Here is a 22,991-nt window from a genome sequence, read left to right as displayed (position 1 = left end):
ATATATATACACACGCGTTCTCTGTGTCATTAATGAGGGGAAATGTGAGTATGTTATGTAAGATTTTCCAGTGTATATGTATTATTTTAATAAATATATTAGCAAAAAAAACCTTTTTTTAATTAAAAAAAAACATTTTTTTTTTTAATTAAAATTAAAAATAAATATTTATTTAAATAAAAAAAATTTAATTTTTTATTTCACTTTTTTTTTTTTTTTTTTTTAGGAGTGAACTAAAATCCTTATGGTGTTTTCAAAAATATAATATCAGGATAGGTATAATTTGCAATGTAGAGGTACAAAAAAAGAAAAAAAAACCCACATTTTTTTTAAATGTAGTATTTAAAATATTTGAATATTTAGGAAATAACCTGATTATTTTTTTATTGACATGGAAATGTCTGCCCCATCAAAGGGGATTAGAACTACAGAATACCTGAGGTTGTCGGCTCGCTGTAGACGGCAGCGATCAAAGCTTGGGGGTCCTGCGCCGCGCAGGAGCTTGAGCTTTGATCGGCTCCCCTCCGTGCTTAGCAAAAGAATATAAAACCCGACACGTTCTCTGCCGCCTTCCTTTTGAAGAGCTTAGAATGAATTCAGGCTGTTTTCTTTTGCTCATCAATACTTTATATTGGGCCGACGTTTTCGAAGCCTCAGAGGGCTCTTCTTTAGATAGGATCGCAGAGTAACTTTGGTTGCTTCAGTCACAGAAACCCTTTAACTCTTTCTTCTACAAGAAGCTTACGTGCCGATACGTGATTTGAGTTATAAATATTTTTTTTTTAATTAAAGCGGGATCTCTTAATTGTCATGTGACACAAAACTAAGCACTGATAGGTTGTTGCGATCAAGACAGATCTGCTAAGGTTTATTTCCTTAAGATGCTAGAGAGCGCAGTTAATGTTTCATCCGAGTGGGACTGCAGCTTTAATGTTGGATACCCCCCACCCCCCCAGGAATGATATCCCTTTAATTGCTCATCAGGATAACAGTGGGGGGGGGGCTTCAGTTTGGCCCCTTCGGCCCCCATGACCCGTCTCGGCCTTCCGAAGTGGTACAAAGCCTGAAATCAGAGTTAAGTGGAGTTCAATTCATCAGGGCTTTTGTCCTAAACGGGGCGCACGCGGTGGAAGCGGCCATTGTGTTCGCGAGAGAGCGAGCGCTTAATCACAGGATGCCGTTTTAAATGCCGTCCTTTGTGTCCCTCAAACTCCCAATTAACCCCCCCGGGGGGGGGGGGAGCTATCGCTCATAATCCCCTTTTCCAGATCATTTCATCTCATCTGTATTTATTCCAGAACAATATCCAGAGTTATATCCTTTCCTCTTATTGGAGGGTTTTTTTTGTTTTTTTTTAAATGAATTTCTAATTATAATTATTATTATTATTTTTTATTATTATTTTTATTTTATTTTTATTTTGTGACTGAGACCTTAAATCTTCTGAATCTATATGGACTTTTTAAAGAGACCGTATAGCATTCTCGTCACCCCTCCCCCTGGCATAACTTAATGTATGGAACTTAACCCTTTATGAGCCCTTTAATTGTGGAGGATTCTGCACAATATAATATATATATATATAATGTATATAATATAGGTTGTCTTAGATGTTTAGTAAAAAAAAAAAAAAAAAAAATCTTCACTGAACAGGTGTTGGATCAGTGGAACAGCTTCCCAGCAGAAGTGGTAGAAGTTGATTGCATGGGATAGGCATATGGCTCTTGAATCTAAGACCAACGACTGATTTCCGGCAGGAATAAAAGCAGACCGAGTGGGTCTCGTCTGCCGAGTCCTAGACAGTCTGTCGGACATTAAAGTCCTGGTTCTGCCCCAGAGCCCTTCCCAGAATTCACCATTTTTGTTTTTTCTGAAAAAAATTACACCAAAAGATTGGTTTATGAAAAAAAAAATTGACTTTTTTTTCTTTTTTTTTTTTTTTTTTCCTTCCCCTGTCTTCAGATTCAAGCGACTTCGTAGAACCAATGCCCCAATTACCTCATGGAAGAAAAGATCCAGGTCAGAGGCTCTCCGGGTTCCAAGCTTCCGAAGTTCAACGGCGCCAAGCCGCTGGGGAGCCTCCTGCAGAGGACCCCCAACGGGGCGCACTTCGCTTTGTCGGGGAAGCCCGGCTTTCCTAAGGCAGAGAGGCCCGACGTGGAGTTCGCCCTGAACTGGGCAAAGCAGAAGCCCCCGCACAATGAGCAGAGAGACCGCCCCGTCTTCGACAAGAGAATCCCCCTGTCCCACTCGGCGGACAGAGACGGACCCAGGTTCGGCGGGCCGGCGAAAGTTGCCGGGAAGCAAAGCAACCTGATGGCGTTGAATAAGGAGGACCTGAACGAGAACCTGCTGCCCAATGCCGCTAAATTCACCAGGGGTCCCTTTCCGGGGCGGACTTCCTACTCGGCGCTCAACGGCTGCAAGACGCAAGCCAACGGGTTCTACTCCGGTAATCCCCCCGTGGGGTTACAGAGGCCCAGGGCCAATTCTGCCACGTCCAGGAACTTCAGCGGGAGGGCGACGGCCAATTCTGCCGACCACCCGAGGTCCTTCTCCCACGTGAGAAGGTCTCAAAGCTTTTCCCACTCTATTCAGAACGCTCTCCTTCCACCGGGACCTCTCGCCAGATCATATTCCTTCAACCGGGAGGCGGATCTCACGAGACCTTACGAGACGCAGCAGGTACCCGTCCGAGCGGCCCCCAAACCCAACCTCCTGTCTAGGACTTCGAAACAGTACGACGTGCCCAACGACAACGAGCCCCCGGTAAAATCTAGCTTCACGCGCGCCTTTCCCGCAAGGCCCCATCCCGGGCTGAAGAATGCCGCTCTGGCCAACGGATCGGCCATGGCTTTCCCTCTGGGCTATCAAATGAGCCGTCCGTCTTTACTGAAACCCAACCGAAAGCAGGTTCCAAGGGAGATAGTCATCGACGGCACCAGGAGTTCCGCGGTCACCCCGGTAACGGAAAGAACGGAACGCGGCGGCCCGCCGGGCGAGCACCGGCCGGAAAAGAAGGACCTCGACGTCGGCGGTTACCTCCTTTTCGACAACATCGAGAAGGAGTACTCCAAAGGCGAGTGTTTTGGTGACGACCTGGACGACCTCTCCATCTCCTCCTTATCGTCTTCCGACAAGAACGACCTCAGCGAAGATTTCGCAGATGACTTCATCGAGCTGGACGATGGCAATAAAACCCTCATCGTGGTCCAAGAGTCCGGCGACGGGGTCACCGAAAAGGCTGCCGCCGCCGCCGCCGAAGAATACTCCATGAGCTCCTTCCAAGATAACAAGAAGTCTACGGTCCATAAGGGCCATAACTGGTTAGGTAGGTGTTATACCAAGCTTGTTCCTTGCATGTCTGATGTCATCGTGTGATGTCATCTCTATGGAGATGCCGATTTTTTTTTTTTTTAATTTTTTTTTAAATTATTATTATTTATTTATTTCTTTTTTATTTTGAGCTCTGCCACCGGAAGGGTTTGCCTGGCCCTGTATAATGTATAGTTAAATCAATGAGATTACTTCAAAAGCCTGTTGAAGCATGCATTGTTCAGGGCCGGCTCAGCCCTTCTTGCTGGAGAAACCCTGCCAGCGTTGGCACTTTGTGAAGTGTGTGTGTGGGGGGGTGTTTCAAACGGCATCATCCCCGCCAGCTCTCCGTTTAGTGAATGGGGCCCCATTAGCCTCGACCCTTCGGAAACCATAGTGAATTGCCTTAAAACCCTCCCCAAAAAATCCCCATTTTTACCTTCTCGCTCTTGCATGTTTGTGTATAATGTCTAAAACTTCTTTTTTTTGGCTTATTATTGCATTCACTTAGAACGAAGCGAAACCGAAAGCACCAACAGTCCTTACGGAGAAACCCCGGTGTCGCCGGATATGGAGTACCGCGACCCGTCGTCGTTGGAGCTTTCTCCCTCCGATAGCTCGGACGGGACGTACATGTGGGACGAAGAGGGCATGGAGCCGATCGGCAGCGTCCATCCGTGCGGGAGCTACGAGTCTTCGGAGATGAACAGCCTGGTATGCTGCGCTTTCCCTCTTAGGGGTCTCTTAAAGCTGCAGGACGCAGAGTGATATATTATAAAGTCTGTTACAATAACGGGAAATCCAGCGCAGACGGGGTTAATGCTGTAAATGACTACTGTAGCCGGAAACGGCAGATTTTTATTGGAATCCCTGCATAGGCGTACAGAGACCCGTTATCACTCCCATCACTCCCGTGTCCCAATGGCCCTTTATCACTCCCATCACTCCTGTGTCCCAATGGCCCTTTATCACTCCCATCACTCCTGTGTTCCAATGGCCCTTTATCACTCCCATCACTCCTGTGTTCCAATGGCCATTTATCACTCCCATCACTCCTGGGTTCCAATGGCCCTTTATCACTCCCATCACTTCTGTGTTCCAATGGCCTTTTATCACTCCCATCACTCCTGTGTTCCAACGGCCCTTTATCACTCCCATCACTCCTGTGTCCCAGTGGCCCTTTATCACTCCCATCACTCCTGTGTTCCAATGGCCCTTTATCACTCCCATTACTCCTGTGTTCCAATGGCCCTTTATCACTCCCATCACTCCTGTGTCCCATTGGCCCCTTTATCACTCCCATCACTCCTGTGTCCCAATGGCCCTTTATCACTACCATCACTCCTGGGTTCCAATGGCCCTTTATCACTCCCATAACTCTTGGGTTCCAATGGCCCTTTATCACTCCCATCACTCCTGTGTTCCAATGGCCCTTTATCACTCCCATCACTCCTGTGTCCCAGTGGCCCTTGATCACTCCCATCACTCCTGTGTTCCAATGGCCCTTTATCACTCCCATCACTCCTGTGTCCCAGTGGCCCTTGATCACTCCCATCACTCCTGTGTTCCAATGGCCATTCCAGAAAGAAATGTCCTTGTTTTTCCAGAAAAACAGCCAAGTGACCCCAAACCTTTGAATGGTAGTTGTAGTTTTTTCCCGTGAGCAAACTTTTACAGAATGAAAGAATTATCTCTGGGCCGGGTCTGGCCTGTTCAGCGTTAGCCGGAATGGGGTTTCTAACGCTGCGTTTAGTAAATAAAGCCTTAACAGTTACAGGCCATATGTTTACTCTTGACCAGATGGTGGCCTGGTCCATGACCAAATAGCTTTCCTCCTGTAAAGACTCCGACCTTTATCATTCCTTAGTCTCCTCTTAGATTCAGGAGCCTATCTCTCACTGTACTAACCTCTACCACTTCTCCCGGGAGGCTGTCCCACTTATCCACCACCCTCTGGGTGATTATCTCGTGAGTGTCAGGCGAAGAATGTTTGCCTGTGCAAACGCCGCGTGGCCCTTGCATAGGAAAACAGTGGCTGGGTGTAACGTTACAGACGGCTGGGAGAGTTGAATGGCAGGCGGTCACATGTCCTGTCTTTTGGCCGTATCACCACACCCTACCAAGTCGCCGATCACACCGCAGCTGAGAAGGAGACTGATGTGACCCAGTTCTGTAGCTTTGTCCGCGGAAGACAAAAGGAGCACAGACTTTATATCACTGAAGGGCTTTTTCGTCGGGATTAAGGCTGCTGCTGGTCACAGGATCAGGAGGTAGGATCTTCCTATAAATGCGCCGTATGCCCCTGCAGTGTCATTGGGTAGTTGCTTTGTTCCCACTTCTTTGCCTAAGGGACCCTTTTTTTTTTTTTTTTTTAGGTTTCGTTATCTTTATATATTTTTTTTATATATTTTTTTCAATCTTAATTTATTGTTTTTTAAATTTTGGGGAAAAAAAAAAAAAAAAAAATAATAGTGTTGCTAGGGCTAAATGACTCAGTGTGATTGTCGCGCGTGCGCGTGTGTTTCACAAGAACAATTAGTATTTCTCCATAAAATATTACAGCAGACCCAGCTTTCTTTAGTCACCTTCTATGACTCGGTGTTCATTCACTCGCTTCGCTTTAATAAAAATAAAATGAAAAAAAAATTCTAGCAGAAAAAAAAAAAAAAAAAAAAGCTCTCAAATATTGATGAGCAACTGCCTTCTAACCAGCTTACTCCTAAAAAAAAAAATAAAACCTACTGATTTTTATATTTTATTACATTTAAATGTATAGAATTTTTTTTTTATTTTTTTTTTTTGCACAGTGTACGAGGTCCGAATATGTATTAACAGACGATAATTTTTTGGCGATTTGTGTTTTTCTGTGAAATTTTTTGAGCCCAGGACTCCCGTTGTTTTGTTTTTGTGTTTTTAACCCCTTAAACGCCACCGAAAGTCTGTGTGCTCCTAACACCCTGGACCCAAAATATTATTAAAGTTGCAGGTTGCTGTGACATTTTAGTCGTGGCCTCTGATTGGCTTCGCTACCCAATGTTTGTTTGTTTATTTATTTATTTTTTAACAAACTGAATTGTCATTGGTTAAGTCCCCAGTTCCCGCAGAGCTTCTCATACCTCCAAACTGCCCCACGTTTGCAGGCTCCTCTGATCTCCCCTGACCTGCGGAGGGCGCTCTAGAGTTAGTGGAGGTCTCTGCGCCCACATGGTCTCCCCGGAGTGGATCTTCTGGTGGTCCCGCTTTTCCCGACTCTGCCCCCCCTAACACTTAACATAGGAACCATTCGCCCGTCTAGTCTGCCCATGTTTCCTGCTACCAAGACTCTTCTTGTATGAAGGGGCGTGTCTTCTGCTGGGTGGCTGTTCCCTGTATCTACTACACTCTCAGTAAAATGTTTGGATTTTAGTTGGATATATCGCGAGTTTTCTTTATCTATACGTTTTTTTTTATTTTAAATCTAAAGTGTTCTGATGTCATGACCCCGTAGGTTAATTGCCCCCCCCCCCCCCCCCCCCCCGCTCTTCCTTAAGTGGAGGGGATCTTGTTACAGAGTCTCTAGTGACAGCTGGCACGTCTTGGCCACGGGCCAGATTATCCAGGGTGGCCTGGGAATCAATCACATATTAACCCTTTGTTTTGAAAGGGACAATCTGGCATCTCGGGGAGGTTCCTCCACAAAGAACGAACTCTCTAAGTGCCCTTAATATGTATCCGTTAAAGCCGAAAAAAACTATAGGAGAAGCTGCAGCCCCAAAGCTGCTGCGCAACGCCGCCTCCCTGGTTCCTAAGAACAAAAAAAGAGCTTTCTAGCCTTCCAATGCACCTTAAAACTTGTTGTTTTTCTATATTTTTTTTTTATTATTGCTTTTAACAATAAAAAAAAATAAAAAATAGAAAAACATGTTAAAAGCAATAATAAAAAATAAATATAAAAAACAACAAGTTTTAAGGTGCATTGGAAGGTTTTTTTGTTTTTTTTTTAATTATTTTTTTATATATTTATTTAAAAAAAAATAAAAAGTTTTATTTATAAGACTGCCAGCCAGCTCCGCGGCCGGTATTGGTTGCCAAGGGGCCGGTCTCTGCAAATGCCTGCCGCGCGAGGGCCAGTGCGTAATGTATAGTCAACCCTGCGATTACACTGCTGTATCGGCTGGTCCATAGCAGTCCGCCATTAAAAGCCGTGCCCAGATGCCCATTGGGACGTACATGTATGTCCTGCCGCCTGATCACGTCCAATGATGAACGTATCTTTCTACGGTGGGGGTCTCCCATTGCTCCCCCTGCTGGCTGATCACAATGCATAGATTAAAAAAGCCCAGGACAGCCCTGATTTTCAGACTGTAGCTTTATTTTTTTTATTTATTTATTTAATTTTTTTTTACAAACCCCAAAAATTACATTTTAACAAAAAAAAAATAAAAAAATAATCACGGTTGAATCCCAAGCATCTATCTCGGCTTAATCATCAGTCTGGGTCATTGATGGCGTCGTAGGTGCCATGATGTCGTAGGTGTGATGTCACAACTATCCGTTGTGTGTTTTTTTCCAGGACATTCTCAATAACCTTGACTCCTGCGACTTAGAAGATGATGACCTCATGCTGGACGTTGATTTGCCGGAGGACGCGCAGGGCGATCTGGGTGCGTACTCGGCTTTAACTACACAGATCCACGCGATCAATTCTATTTTATTATTATTATTATTATTTAACTAGTTATCAAAGATTAATAAATATGTTTAAAATAATAACTAATTCTTATATTATTATTATTATTATTATTATTTAACTAGTTATCAAAGATTAATAAATATGTTTAAAAGAATAACTAATTCTTATATTATTATTATTATTATTATTATTATTATTTAACTAGTTATCAAAGATTAATAAATATGTTTAAAATAATAACTAATTCTTATATTATTATTATTATTATTATTATTATTATTATTATTATTTAACTAGTTATCAAAGATTAATAAATATGTTTAAAAGAATAACTAATTCTTATATTATTATTATTATTATTATTATTATTATTATTATTTAACTAGTTATCAAAGATTAATAAATATGTTTAAAAGAATAACTAATTCTTATATTATTATTATTATTATTATTATTTAACTAGTTATCAAAGATTAATTCTTCATTCTTAGTAATTTATTCTTAATAAATCTAAATTATTTCTAATTATTAATTTCCTAACTCCAAATTTGCCAGCGGATAAGACCCGTTTAGCACGTCTAGTTTGCCACTAACCAGTTTAATACCCTCACGTATTACCCTCTACCACCTATGCTGGGAGGCTGTTCCGCTTGTCTATCTCCCCGTATGCTGGCAGTTTCCTTTTTTGCAGATATAAGGGGTTCTTGGGAATTGTGAACAAACAATTTGGGGGGGGGGGTTCTGTTCTCCAATGAATCCGACTGAATGTGTGATGTGTCGGTGTGCTAATGATGTCATAGTACTACATCATACTGAATGAAGCATCTGATTGTACATAAGACCATGTCGCCATTAGCCTTCCCGTGTGCTTTAATGCCCAAGATATTTTAGTGGTCCCTTTAAATTTTCCTGGGGTCAATCTTGCGGGGGGGGGGTCTGCAAATACCCCCCCATATATTTATTTAGCCCTTTACCCACCTGTTGGCCTGTTGATAACTAATTTCACAGAGTGCTTTTAGGGCTCTAGAACCCTGCGATGACCTCATACCCGGCAAACATTCAGAGCTTCTAGAAAAGAGGGGCATCGGGAGGACAGAGGGACTGTTCTTGTAGAATAAGGACAATTGAAATGTATACACCTTCAGACAGGCTGTACGCTCCAGGTGATCGAGACACCTGGTCCTTACGCATCACGGGAGCTTTAGAGCTTAACGTTCTAGGTCCGGCCCCCGGAAGTGCCAGCGATCCACGTCCTAAGGGGTGAAGACTTTGCTAAGCGTTCGCACGGCCTTTAACTGTTTGGTAGACGCCAATAAACGAGTCACTGTTGGTGTCACGTGATGACCTCATGCTCTGACCTCATGCTCTGACCTCATGCTCTGACCTCATGCTCTGACCTCATGCTCTGACGCAGAGAATCTCCTCTCTCTCTCTTCCTCTCCCGCTCGCTCGCTTTCCCTCTCCCGCTCTCTCAATGCTGAAGACACGCCAAGCGGCCCCGGTTGATCTTCTATTTAAAGCGTCGGCTCTGTAGCTGCGCAGGCGCTCGGTCAGGAGTCACGCGGCCGCCTCTGGGCCCCCTTCCCAGCCGCTCGGGGGGCCGGAATCCAGAAGGGGCTGTTTGTTTGAACGTCTCGTCTGCAGCCAGATTCCACAGGCCGATGACACAATGTTTCCCTTGTGCTGTTTTGGTGAGGCGATGACCGAGTACGGGGTGGAAAAAGAAGAGAGTCGGACTCGTTCGCTCGGGAAGGATCCTTCCAACGCTCGCCGCCTTCCCTTTTGCGGATTATTTTGGGCAGATTTACCCGAGAAAGGATCGTGTAATGTAAGGAAGTTGTACCGGGGAGGTGGTAGATAGGCGGAACTGCCTCCCAGCAGACGTGGTAGAGGCTAATACAGCGACTCCTGATTCTAAGACAGGACCGAGGACTGATTAAGGTTTGAGCTTTTACAACAAGGAAAAACAGGCAGACTAGCCGGGGGCCGAAGGGGGCCAATCCGCCAGCAAATTCCGTGTTTCTGTATCATTGTTTTTTGTTTTTTTTTTTAAAGGAAATTAACCCTTTTGTTGCTGCTTTGTTGCGATATTCGGATCTCTGATGTTTTTTTTTTTCCGTTCTGGGGAGGAAAACTGGGATTTGCTCGAATTTCACATTCCTCTGGTGGGAGAGCCGTTTGGCAGAATACGGTTAAAGAGCCCGTCCGTCCGTCCGTTATTTCCCGATGGAAGACGGACTCTTCTCCCCCTCCCGCTAGTTAAAAACCAGAGGGTCGGAGGAGGAAGTTTTACTTTACTAAGAGGGCGGTTGGTGCGTAGAACAGCCTCCTGTCAGAAGTGGTAGAGTAGAAAGGGGCAGACTGGACAGGGGCCGAATGGGGCGTTAGGCTTAGTATTAAGGCTTCAATACGTTTTGCTCTGCACCTGCTGCTGAACCACCCGGCTCATCACTCTCAGCCGGCGCTGCCGCTTCCGTTGGCAAATCCTTGCAGCCCTGCTTACAGAACGAACCCCAGTATGTTGTGCAGCGCTGCGACATGCGTTGGCGCCATATAAGCCAATTAATAGCCGCAAGGATCGGTGTGTTGTGCAGCGCTGCGGCATGCGTTGGCGCCCTCAGACCACCTAGCCACCTGCGTTCATCTTTTTCCTGTCTAGATTGTAAGCTCTGTGAGCCGGGGGCCCTCTTTGCGTACTGCATCGGCTCGTCTTGGTCCGTCGGGCCCTCTGGCTATCATAATAATCAATAATAATACTAATAACAACAATCATAATTAATAGCCAACAATACCCATAATTATATTCATAATAATAATCCTAATTAATCATCAATAACAAATAAGAATAATGAATAAGAATAGTCAATAATAATTATTATTTTATTGGTGGATACGGGGAACGGCCTCCCAGCAGAGGTGGTAGGAGGGACAGGCAGAGGGGATTATTTGCGCGGCCGCACTAACTTCCGTTTTCTTTTTCTACGATGACAGGCAGTGAGACGATGAGCCTTTTGGAGCGAAGCGAGCGGAAAGTGCGGCTCCAGCAGCAGGGATTGTGGAAGAGGCCCCCGCAGCGCCTCGGCGGACAGGAGCCGTACTACCCCCTCAACGCGGAGCGCTATCACAACGGCCGGTACGTGCAGGCGGCTGCCGGGCTGCGGGGCATTTCTGCATTGTATTTATGTAATGTGATCCGAGGGTCCGAAAGCCGCCGTGTAGGTCTGGAGTTAAAGAACTTTTTCCTCCCCGCGGCAGAACAATGGTCCCCCCTCCCTCACTACTTACCGTATTATCCAGAATATAGGCCACACTCTCGCTCTGCCTCTGTTAACCTGGAGCGCTTCCTCAAAAGGGTGGGGCCTCCATGCACACCCTCTCCCCTGATTGGATTATTCCCTTTTACGGAAGTATTCCGAGAAGCCAGAATGATTGCGATGGATTTGTAGAGGAGAAGCGTTTCTCCGCCAATCGGTGTGCATCGCTCCGGCGCATGGGCGGAGCCACGACGCGCTCCCGAACCATATAAAATCGGGAGAATACGGTAATTATCGTCACATCGTTCACCTTCTCGTTTCGTCATTCAGGGGATCCGCTTACCTCGAGTCCCCGACAGACCGAGAGAACTACGCGAGCCCCAAGTTCTGCCCCCCGTCCCCCCGCGGCCCCCAGCCAATGGGCTTCCGGGAAACAACGGTGATGCTGGACGAGATGACCCTCCGGCACATGGTGCAGGACTGCACGGCGGTCAAAACACAGCTACTGAAACTCAAGCGCTTGCTGCAGCAGGTGGGTGAGACACGGCCCGTTACGGGGTGCTCCCTTAAGTGGATGGTAGATAGGTGGAACAGCCTCCCAGCAGAAGTGGTAGAGGGTAATACAGTGAGGGTATTAAACATGCATGGGACAGGCATACGGCTCCTGACTCTAAGACGAGACCAACGACTGATTAAGGTTTGAGTCGTTACAGCAGGAGAAACGAGCGGCTAGGCGGGGGCCGGATGGGGGCCGATCTGCCGGCAGGTTCTGTGCTGTCCTTGCTGTTATTTTGCCCCCCGGGGGGGGGGGGGGTGAATCGTTATTTAAAAAAATATATATATATTCTGCCCTTATCGTTTCATGTAAATCTGACTAATTAACCCCTTCTCGTTACACTCAGGAAGACGACACCGGGTCGTTGCCAGACCTCCAGCTATCGTTCCCCCCCACCCCCGAACCCCAGGATCCCGGAACCCTCTGGAAGGTATTATTCTTTTTTTCAGTAACAATGCTGCGGCGATTAATAACGGGGCAATAATAATACCGCGTGTTTTAGACCTCAAAGTGCCAACGCTGCATGCTGCATTATTATGTGATTTCTATAGCGCCATCATATACTGCGGCGCTGTACAATGTGACCGACAAAATCCTTTTTTTTTTTTTTTCTTTTTTTTTACTTCAGAGCGAGGAGCTGCTAAACGAGATCCGGCAGCTTAAGGAAGACGCTAAGAAGAAAGACGACAAGATCCAGCGATTAGAGGAGCAGCTGGTAAGCGTTCCGATCTCTCCCTGCGCGAGAGGCTTTTAAATCTTGTCTTGTTCATTTGGGGGCATTTGTGCGTCGTCAATACTTTTTCCTCCCCGTTTCCGTTTTTCTTTTTTCTTTTAAACCAGCCAATAAATACACAGCAGAGTCCCAGAGTTTGACACCCTGTGTTGTCTCCGCTATACCTGTAGCAATTAAGTCGGGTCAGTGGGCGGAAGCCCTGGCCTTCTTATTCGTTAATAATGCTGTGACAATTATTCATGGATTTTTTTTTATTAAAAAAATCAAACTGCTGGGAGCTCACTTTCCCCCCCGCCTCCTCTTGTTTGTGCATTTTTATAATTGAAAGAAAATTTTTTTTATTTACTTTCTACTTAAGCGCCATTTACGAGTACACCGTAGTGCATCATGCACTATTATTTTTAATTTATTTTTAAATTAATATTTATATTTTTGTTATTTTTTTTCCACTTAAGCGCCATTTACGAGTACACCCTGTTGCATAATGCAATTATTTATTTATTTATTTATTTATTTATTTTTTTACATTTATACCTTATTATTTATATTTTTTACTCAAGTGCCGTTTACCGTATTGCATAATGCACTATTTTAAAAAAAAATAAAAAAAAAATTACTTTATATATATTTTTATTTAAGCGCCATTTACAAGTACTTTTTTTTTTTAATTTATTTTTAAATTATTTATATTTACTTTTTTACGTAGCTGTCAGTCGTGTGATGTTTTGGGTGACTTTTATGCTCAAACGCCACACTGAGCTGATGCTTTATGGCGATGCTGATGAAGTCCCTTCCTCCATAGACTTTCATTAGGCTGGGTGATTAAGACTGAGCCATTCTATTGTTTCGCGCAGGCAGTATGATAAGGAGTCGGGGTGTTTGTCTAGTAGATTGGGGCTCAAGCGGCCGATATGCAGCTGCCTTAAAATATTATATTATGGGGCAAAAAAACTTGAACTGGAGCTTCATTTATTTATTTATTTATTTTTTTTTTCCTTGTCTCCCTGTTTTAGAAAGCCGGATGTAAATGCCAAAAAGGAGGCCAAGAAACCAAGAGCGAGAAGCCTAAGCAGCACGACAAGTACACCCAGACCTCGTGCCGGAGGAGTTCAGTGAGTAGCCGCTTGCCCGCCTGCCTGCCCGCCCGCCCGCGTTTGACCAATGCGTAAATGCAGCGTCGGCAGAATTTTTTGAGGTCGCTCGCTGCAAATAACCCAGCTGTGCTCTTGTTTTTACCACCTTTTCTCCTATTGCAGTCCAAAAATGAAAAGAATATTCTAAAGTTTGGCAGTGTCGACATTCCCCCCCCCCCCCTTCCTTCAATACAATTAACCCTTTCAGTGGAGTGCTCCCGCTCGCCATGCCTTTACATGGAATAATCATTCTTTCTCGGCTTACAATTCCCAAATTTAGAGGCTCTATAGTCCGGATGCGTTTCAGTGAGTCGGTATCTTCTTTTAGATGTGTTGTAAGGAAGCTTTACTTCACTCAGGTGGTTGATGAGTGCAGCAGCCTCCCAGCAGAGGTGGTAGAGGCTCATACAGTGTTGGAATTTAAACATGCATGAGACAGGCATACGGCTCCTGCATCTAAGACGAGAAAAATGTAAATTAAAAAAAAAAAAAATACGAACATCAAACGGAGTTCAGATCTTCCACAGTTTTTATTTTTGTTCTGATTGGAGGAACAGGGGAGGGGGAGCGGCTGTCTCATTGGCTCCGCCCTTTTTGTTGCAGACAGATCCGCGGAGAAAGAGGCTCAGAAACGCTTCTCTTTCTCCGCGAATCTTTATGCGTTGTGCGTAATGTAAATGCTATTTTTTTTTTTTACCAGGTAGTGTCAGATCTAACGGACATAACTTTTTTTATTTTTACGTTGTCATAGAAACGGGGGGGGGGGGTAACCCTACAGTTTTATCTTACTATTTAATTACAGGGATGTTTACTAATCCTTATGCCTGTGTTGGCTTTAGTGAATACCGCATTCGCTCGATTAGAAGATGACCCCCCCAAACTTTGGACTGTATTGAAAGAGAAGGCCTGAATATAGGACGACCCAATGGGGAAAGAGCATTTATGCACAGTAGTATTGGGAGGGGGGTTAAGACTGGGGGCAGTAATCTGGGGTGGTGGTAATTCACCCTGAGGATCATGGGATATGTAGTCCACAAGGATTTGAGCCAGAACTCCTCTTCCCACAGCTATTGGCCTTTGCAAGTATATTTATTTGTAATAATATTGATGGTGCGGAGGCTGAGATGCAATGAAAGGAAGGCACCGTACTGAGAGGGCGGTAGATAAGTGGAACAGCTTCCCAGCAGAAGTGGTAGAGGGTAATACGGCTCCTCAATCGAAAACGAGACCAACAAGTCTTTACAGCAGGAGAAATGGGCTGACGAGACGGGCCGGATGGGCCCGGTCTGCCGGCACACTCTGTTTCTGCACTTTTTTTAGAACATTATTATTAGCCCTGTAACCAAATTTCGAGGCTACGAGTCCATCGCTCGGGCGGCAGGAAGGCTTGTAGGTCTCTTCGGGCGGAATGACCACCTCCAACTATAGACTCCGTTTTCTCATGGGGTTGATATGGCCACGTCCATCTTCCTTATCAATAATAACTCATCGCAAATCCTCCAGGGTATCAAGGGCCGGTCCGTACCTGGAATCTTAGAAGAAACCCTTTTCTATGTGTTCAGAGCAAAACCATGGATGGAAGGAGTCCAAGACTCCAATGGTGGCCCACCAGGCCATTGTCTTGTGTTTGGCTTGCCTCCTCGTCTTGAAGAACCCTTTGTTTGGACTGGTGGTCTCTCTCTAAGGCCGTAGACCTCTTGGAAATGGTTGTTTTTCCACCCCAGGTCCCCGTACATGCTCCCCTCCCCAAGCTCCGCTGCGTCTTTCATGCGTATCTGTTACTTTTCAGGCCTCGTCCGTTACTTTGTGTCGTACATTGTCACGGGTCAAAGCATCGCTTCGTCAACCTCCTAATGTGTCCAGAGGAAGCCTCTCTTCCTCCCCACTGGCAATTCTGCATTGTTGTGTTATATATATATATTTATATATATCCCCCCCCCCTCTGTTTTCCAGCATTTTATTATCCTCTTTCCCCTCTTTTTTTGTTCCCGCACAGAGTGGGTATTGCACTCCCTCCTTCTCTCCCTCCTGGCAGGGGAACCCGCGGACTGGTCCGGCGCATCGCAGGCAGAGTGAGTCCGTGCATCTCTCACTCCCCCCCCCCTCCACCTTTCAATGTCCGCCTGCTAGACACAGTGTTGCATGCGACATTCCTCCGCTAGCATCCCTGCCCCGAAGCTGCCCCCCCATGTAACCCGCGTACGTCCTTTTTTTTAGTTATTTTTTTTTTTTTTTTACTAAAAAAGCTTTATTCAGTCACTACATGAGCAGCTAAACCGTCATGCCTGATCTTTGCAACCCGAAACCGCGAGTGCGCTATATTTCTTTTTTTTTTCCCCCTAACTTGTAGGGAGGACAAACAATAAGCCTTTTTTATACAGGAATTAAAAGTTTTTAACTTTTTTATTTTATTAAATTAAATTGTATAACATTAAAAAAAAAAATAAAAAATATTGTATCAATTTTTTAATTACATTTTTTTTTTTTTCATATTTAAAATACAGAAAACACCCCCAAAAAAAGGTTTTTTTTCCACCGAATTCCACTGTTGTATTTAAAAAAAAAATTCAATTTTTTTTCTTTTCATTGTACGATTTAATTTTAAATTACATTTAAATAGTACTGAATGTTAAACTAAATTGTATTCCAACAGGAATATATTTTTTTCTTCTCCCATTTACCAATTTATTTATTTTTATTTTTTTTTAAACTCTTAATAAAAGAAAAATAATTCTTATCGCAGACAGGGAACGGCCACAAAGATATAAAAAATAAAACAATAAATAAAACATCGCTTTGCTCGCCCCCTACACAATAATAATAGCCCCTGGAGCATGCTGCCCCGTTGTCTTGTCGCTAACAACCGGTGTGTGTTTTAACGGCATGCCTGCGTCCTCGCGGTCTGAATTTTGTTTTCCAACGTCCTCGTTTCGGGAACGGTAAGTTGGTAACGATTTCCGCTGCTCGTCTCGCGTAGCCGCAGACCTCGTTTCCCCCCTGGATCAAATATTGCGCTGAAAATGTACCCGTGTTATTAAGCTACCTGCCTCTCTAGGGGGCACTTTTTAAGCGAGCGCAAATTGAAATAAACGTGTATATGTCGGAGTGAGAGAGCGGACGTGGTCGAGGTTAATACAGTAGGAATGTAATCGTGCATGGGCATATGGAAGCGACGGAATGAGTTTTAGTTGCAGTTGCTCCATTAGTCCTCTAGGTGTCAGTGCAACATTAGGTTTTTATATCTTGGGGGAAAAAATGATTAAAAAATAATAATTAAAATATATAAGAGGCTCCTTCTAGAATCTCGGTCTGGACCCTAGATAAGCATTTTTTGCGGAGATGGAAAAACCATTGTTTGTTCGAATAACAAATTTTTTTTTTAATGGAAAACAGCAAGGCGGTGACTCAAGATTTCTTTATGAGCTCCGAATAAAATATTTATATTCACAGGAGAACAGGAGAACTTCTCGTCTTGTAGAATTCTAATCCCAGATCGGGTTTAGATCGTTTGCTCTGCCGTCATATGCTTCAGGGTGAAACAAATAGCCTCTGACCTACCGCGGAGTATTCTGCTTCAATACTTATTCATTTTATTATTTTTGACCCAATGGCTTACATTTTTAATTAACAGCACGTTAAAAAACCAAGTTAAATGTGGGATTTGCTGTTTGCACACATTTAAACTCAGCCCTGATTCATAAAACAACATTGATTATTTAACCTCTTAATGCCCATAGCTATCTGTTCTGCGCCCCATAATTTTTTGGTTTGTCTACACCCTAAAGTCCATTCCCTTTTTTCTGACCATAGCTAGGTGCCACTGCTGAATGAAATCCTATGTTCTGCAGTGTTTGAACGATACTTTTTCATCCCCTGCCCCCATTTTTTCATGCTTTTAAAAAAAAATAAAAAAATCATAAATGTAACTATATATATTACATTTATATTTAATTATATGTTATATTATATTTTTTTAATCATTTTAACTGTGTATATATTTATATATATATTATATATATATTAAAATATATATTTTTCAAATATATATGCACACTGACGGTAAAAAATATTTTATATCTATATATATAGACACACACACAGTTAAAATTATTATATTTTTTAAACTGTGTATGTGTGATCAGCACATCATCCCCCGCGCCGGCAGTAGCCCTCACACCTAAGCCTAGTGTCCCCTACTTGCCTTCTGTAATAATCTGTGGCCTTACCCTGCGCTCTTAGAAGTCTTATATCAAATCATAAGCACATAAGCGATTTAAGGTTGTGTGCCACCTACTCTACTAAATGTAACCCTTTTGTAACTAAATGCAGCATTAGGAACCTCATCACTAGTTCTGTTAAATGTTCAAGAAAAAAAAAAAACTTCCCGAAAGTTTGTGTATAATCCTTTTTCAAAACAGGTCAAGCACAGCACTTGCTGTTTGCTTTATGGCAGTTTGAGCAAAGTCCTTTCTAGCCCCCGATCAGTCAAATTAAGCTCCAAAGTGCTGTAAAAGAATGTGCCTTAGAACGTACCAGTACGTCCAGTCTTCTTTGCAGCGTCACCCTACCGTTGGCTAGGAGATCACGCGGCCAAGACGGCATGGACTCTTATCTTTCCTTCCCAGTAGGTGTCCTGACATCCGCCACAAGGGCTTGGGAGGAGAGAAGAGACACAAGAGGGTCTGTCCCTGACCCTGTTGGCAACGCTGATCGTTTCCCCCTGCTGGCTGATCACACACATTGCGATTAACACAGGGGAGATCAGAGGTGTGGAGAAAACGTTCCTCCCTCTTCCAAAAAATAAAAAGGCAGCAAAAATACAAAGATAATTAAAAAAAAAAAAAGGAAAAAACTTTTTCGTTTCCCAAGATTTTTTTCCCTTATAGAAAGTAAGAGCCCAATAGTTGACTGGCCTTTTTAAAAGACAGTTTTCCCCATTTTCTTGAGTCGTTTTCTTTGTAGACAACTCATACTTTTTTATTTTTTTATTTTATTTTTTTCATTTTATTTATTTTTTTCTCTAAGAACACTTTTTTTTTTTTTTCCTTTTTTTTTTTCCTTTACTTTCTCGGATCGCGAGCGTGTTCGTTAAGTGCTCAGGGGCCAGATCTTCTTGGCAAACAATGTGAGAACTTGGGATTTCTATTTAATTAGAACCGTTTTTTTTTTTTTTGCGTGTGTGATTGAACTTCTGAGCGCGCCTTTGGGAGAGAGAGCGCGGCTTTGATTATCCAGTCAACAATTAGACACGTTTTGTAACCCAGATTTCGCCCCAACCCCACCCCCCCTGCGACGCAGGTGAACGGTGTATGACTTCGCTTCAAAGGATAGCGCTCCGGGTCTTGGCTGCGTTCTGCCGTCGCCCCGCTATGGTTTCCCCCTAAAGAATAAACAAAAGATTAAATAGAGCTCGTTAGCGGAGCGGAATGACTTGTTTTAATTTGTTGCTGTTTGTCCTCCTCTGATGCCGTTATCCTTGTCTCTCTTCCTGCTTCCCCATTCTCCATTGGAAAGGAGTCGAGAAGTTAGTCTGTTACTTCTCAGATAAAGCGTGGTATAGTACAATTTTGGATTTCTCCCCATGTACTGCTGACCTCCTTGTAATTAAGTCGATAAGGACCCCCTGCATGTTGCATGTATCACCTGTCTTGCATGCAGCAGATTTTTTTTTTACATTTTTTTTCAGAATTTTTTTTATTTCAGATTTTTTACATTTTTTTTTTTCTGAATTTATATTATATTTTAATATAATATTTTAGTTTTATTTTTTTTTCGTGTGGATACCAATGCTCCTCTTGTAATATTAAAGATTAAAAAGAATAGTAAAAAAGACCTGGATGTGAAAATACTCTTTAAATATATATCTATTTAAAAAAAAAATATCATTGTTAATTAACTGTGAATGCAGTTCAAAGACGATAACGGTCCTTCTTCAGAAACGTCTGAACGTAAATGTCTTATTGTGCGATTAAAATAATATTTCATAGAAGTTTCAAATTTTTATTTTTTGATTTTCCATGTTTGAACTACCGTTATTTCGCCTGAAAAGCAATCCATATTTGTCCTAGCTGGAAAATGGTAAAAGTAATTCCGTAGGACTTCTATTAAAGGGGTGTCCCCCCCCCCAACCCCCCTAATGATTACTGGGGTAAAAGGGTCCTGCACACGCAATATTTTGGACGGGTGCGTATGCTAAGCTTCATAGACCTGCTAGCCCGTCAGTGGAATGGGTGGCGCTTGGGTCATCTGAATTAACCCCTTCCAGCAGCGTTCGCCAAGCCAAACACAAAAATCTCTGCAAAAGGGCTGAAGGGTGGGGGCAGAGGCAAATGCATACGGAGGGGGGCATTTGCAGAACGGTTTATTTGTAGGTTTATGCAGAATCTTGAGTAGGTTCTTCCCGCCTGGCAACCTTTAGGAGCAGATATTTCCTTTTATTAACTGTCCTTCCCCAAGTCATAGCCAGAACCCAGACATTAAATAAATGTATTTAACATATTTATACGCGCAGAGAGAGACCTCTGTAGGAGCCAAACGTGAGCCTGAAAACAGACACTCTTTGAAGTGGGTACTTGAAGGTTTCCTTTCATGCCCGTTAAAGCCACGCTCCAGCCCAAGTCTCATTTAAAATGCCTATTGTAGTCTATTTTTCATCGGTTTTAATCATTTTCTCACTACCTACCAGGTATTCTGTAGTTATTGGAATCGGAAACTCCTCCCCCTTCCTTCCTCTACCGAAAACAGGAAGCATACTTAAGTATGCTTTCTGCACATGCTCTGTAGAGCTTCCGTTGAGATCAAAGGGAGCAGTGGCAATCGACTGCTCACACGCTAGCTAAATGCTCAATGGGATTGCAACAACGGATGTACAGGAAGCATACTTGAGTACTTCTTTCAAGGTTAATAATAATAAAAAAGGCATTCTCCTTTTATTCCCGTATCCGCTTACCTTTTGGAAACATAAAATATTTATTTTTATAAATATAATATAGAAATATTATATATTTATAAAAATAAATATTTTATTATATATAAATATTATATATTTTATAAAAATACATATTTTATTATATATAAATATTATATATTTTATAAAAATACATTTTATTATATATAAATATTATATATTATTTTTATAAATATAATATTTATATATAATAAAATATTTTTTTTCTTCCAGGGATTGGTAATGAGAGTCCCTACCACTTACTACAACATACACTGTTTTATTTTACATATATTATTTATTTTTTTGTCTAATTATTTTAGCTTTAAGGAACGTGAAGGGGGATTGCTTTGTCTCCGGGGGAAAAAAAAACCAAAAACAAAAAAAAAATCGAGCAGCCGAGCTGTCGACATTCAGACATTATCTGCAGAAAAGTTTTTATTTAATGCGTGAACAAATGCTACCAAAAAATGTTATTTTAGGCGTGCCTTCACAGTTATTAATTATAAGCCAATAAAATATATATCGCTCATTACGTATTCAGGTTAAGTATTATTGAGGTTCTAAAACAGAGAGCTCTGAAATTTATACGCTCAATTAGGTCATTCTCTCTGTTCTAATTTATTCTGAGTATTTTTTTTTTCTTAGACTTGGTATAATGTAATATTCATCATTAATTGAACACAGTAATATATAATATATATAATATTTTTTTACAGCCATAAAAACATGGACAGGCTTCCATCTGAGCCATCTTTGGCCTCTATTTACTTGCGCTTTATAAAGCCAAATTTGGGGCAAGACATGGAAATTCACATTTATTTATTTTAGAAAGGGTTAACACTGTATAATTGGTAAACAGACCTATAAAAGACGTTGCATATTATTTACCATAAATACAAATTTTTGCATTTATATCCATTCGCAGCTATGTGTAAATATGTTAAGTGGACTAAATGTATTTTTTCTGTATTGTGTTTTTTTTTTTTTTATGCAGCCTCAAGTACTACGGCGTTCCACCAGCAACCTCGGTTCCACAGACCACCCTTCGGGAAGATTAATGACACCCCCGCTTATCGGGGTCCCAAGTAAGCATGGGGACAGAATCCAGTGTCCGTCTTCAGGTAGCCAGAGTCGATTTGCTGGAAAAGCCCCCCCAGTCCCTGAGAGTGAGCTGAGTGAATTATTGAGTACCCGATTGACCATAAACGATGTTGAAGACAATCCCGGAGAGGTCAAAGGGACAGAGGAAGCGCCTACGGCTCACGGAGGAGACCTGCGACATCAACGGCCAACTTCTGGCTTTCTGGAGCGCGTTTCAGAGAGTCCAAATAAAAATCTCCAATCTAAGCTAACGGTTAAGACTTCTCCAACTGGCCAGGTTCCTAGGCCAACGTCGCTACAGCTCTACAAAGCGAGATCGCCAAATGCCTTGGCACATCAGGGGGCGACCAGCTCTGTAGCGTCTCCGCAGGGTCAGTCTCAGAAACCAACGCAGACTTCCACGCGTTCTTTGGGACAGCCGCACAACGGTTCTCGGTCGGCGGGGCTTAAAAGTCCAGAGCTGACCCCCAACGATTGCGCTGTTGGGCGCCCGCCAGCCCGGGTAACATCCCATACTGTCTCAGGCTCCTCAAAGATATTACATGACACTACAGATCCAGTAATCAAACCAGAATCACGACCCCGAGTTCATGGTCATTCTCACGAGGGCACCAGCCCAAGGCTCTCGAGTGTTCAGCCGCCTCCGTGTCCGTCACAGGTACCCACGGCGGGATCGTCGACGCAAGCAGGGAAGCAATCCCCCAGAGGTTCCATGCTTCGACCCCCGAGCAACTTCGCCTCCAAACTTAAAACGCCATGCAGTCCCAAGTCCGACGTCCTCCAGCCGGCCGAGTCGCAGGCCGATCAGTCGAAGTCTTTTCAAAAAGCGCCGTCCGCCGCCGCCTCTCCCAAGCCGTTTCCCAACAGAAAAGAAAACCCACAAGAAGCCACGGAAAGCTCGCCCTCGAAGAGGCAATCCCGTCTTCCTCAACCAAAAACCCATTAGAAAAATAATTGGGGGGGGCCTTTTTGCCCGATGGCCTTTCTACGCCTGGTCACATGATACCAATAACATGGTACCTTGCTCTTCGTTTCTGCAAACTGCCTTAATCGCCTCTGACTTTTACCGTTATCTTGCTTTATGGAGAAAAAAATCCAGATAAAAACTCGATCGACTCCCAGATAAGTCAGCACCGGGGGGGGGGGGGGAATCGATTGTTCTATTTCCAGATACTGCCCAAAATGCAGCCGTTCCGTAGATCAGATCCGTATACCATATATTTATGAATAATATATATATATATATTTTATTGCAATTAATAAGATATTTTTTCTCAA

The 22,991-nt window shown here is 43.1% G+C and overlaps 1 protein-coding gene across 1 annotated transcript; it reads left to right on the top strand.

The window, feature by feature from the left end:
• The first annotated feature begins 2,001 nt into the window (after positions 1-2,001).
• On the top strand, positions 2,002-22,659 carry LOC149274997 (serine-rich coiled-coil domain-containing protein 2-like). The gene is made up of 9 exons (XM_089504996.1): positions 2,002-3,331; positions 3,827-4,029; positions 7,868-7,958; positions 10,979-11,120; positions 11,572-11,773; positions 12,144-12,227; positions 12,426-12,512; positions 13,544-13,642; positions 21,607-22,659. Exons 1-9 carry the CDS (start codon positions 2,002-2,004, stop codon positions 22,657-22,659), a joined length of 3,291 nt encoding a protein of 1,096 aa, XP_089361122.1.
• Positions 22,660-22,991: the final 332 nt, after the last annotated feature.

This window comes from Sceloporus occidentalis, unplaced genomic scaffold (genome assembly GCF_023333645.1).
Source record: "Sceloporus occidentalis isolate IW3139 unplaced genomic scaffold, rSceOcc1.0.p SCAF_305, whole genome shotgun sequence".
Lineage (NCBI taxonomy): Eukaryota > Metazoa > Chordata > Lepidosauria > Squamata > Phrynosomatidae > Sceloporus > Sceloporus occidentalis.
Note: the sequence above shows the minus strand (reverse complement) of the source record. Positions and strands in the feature narration are given on the sequence as shown.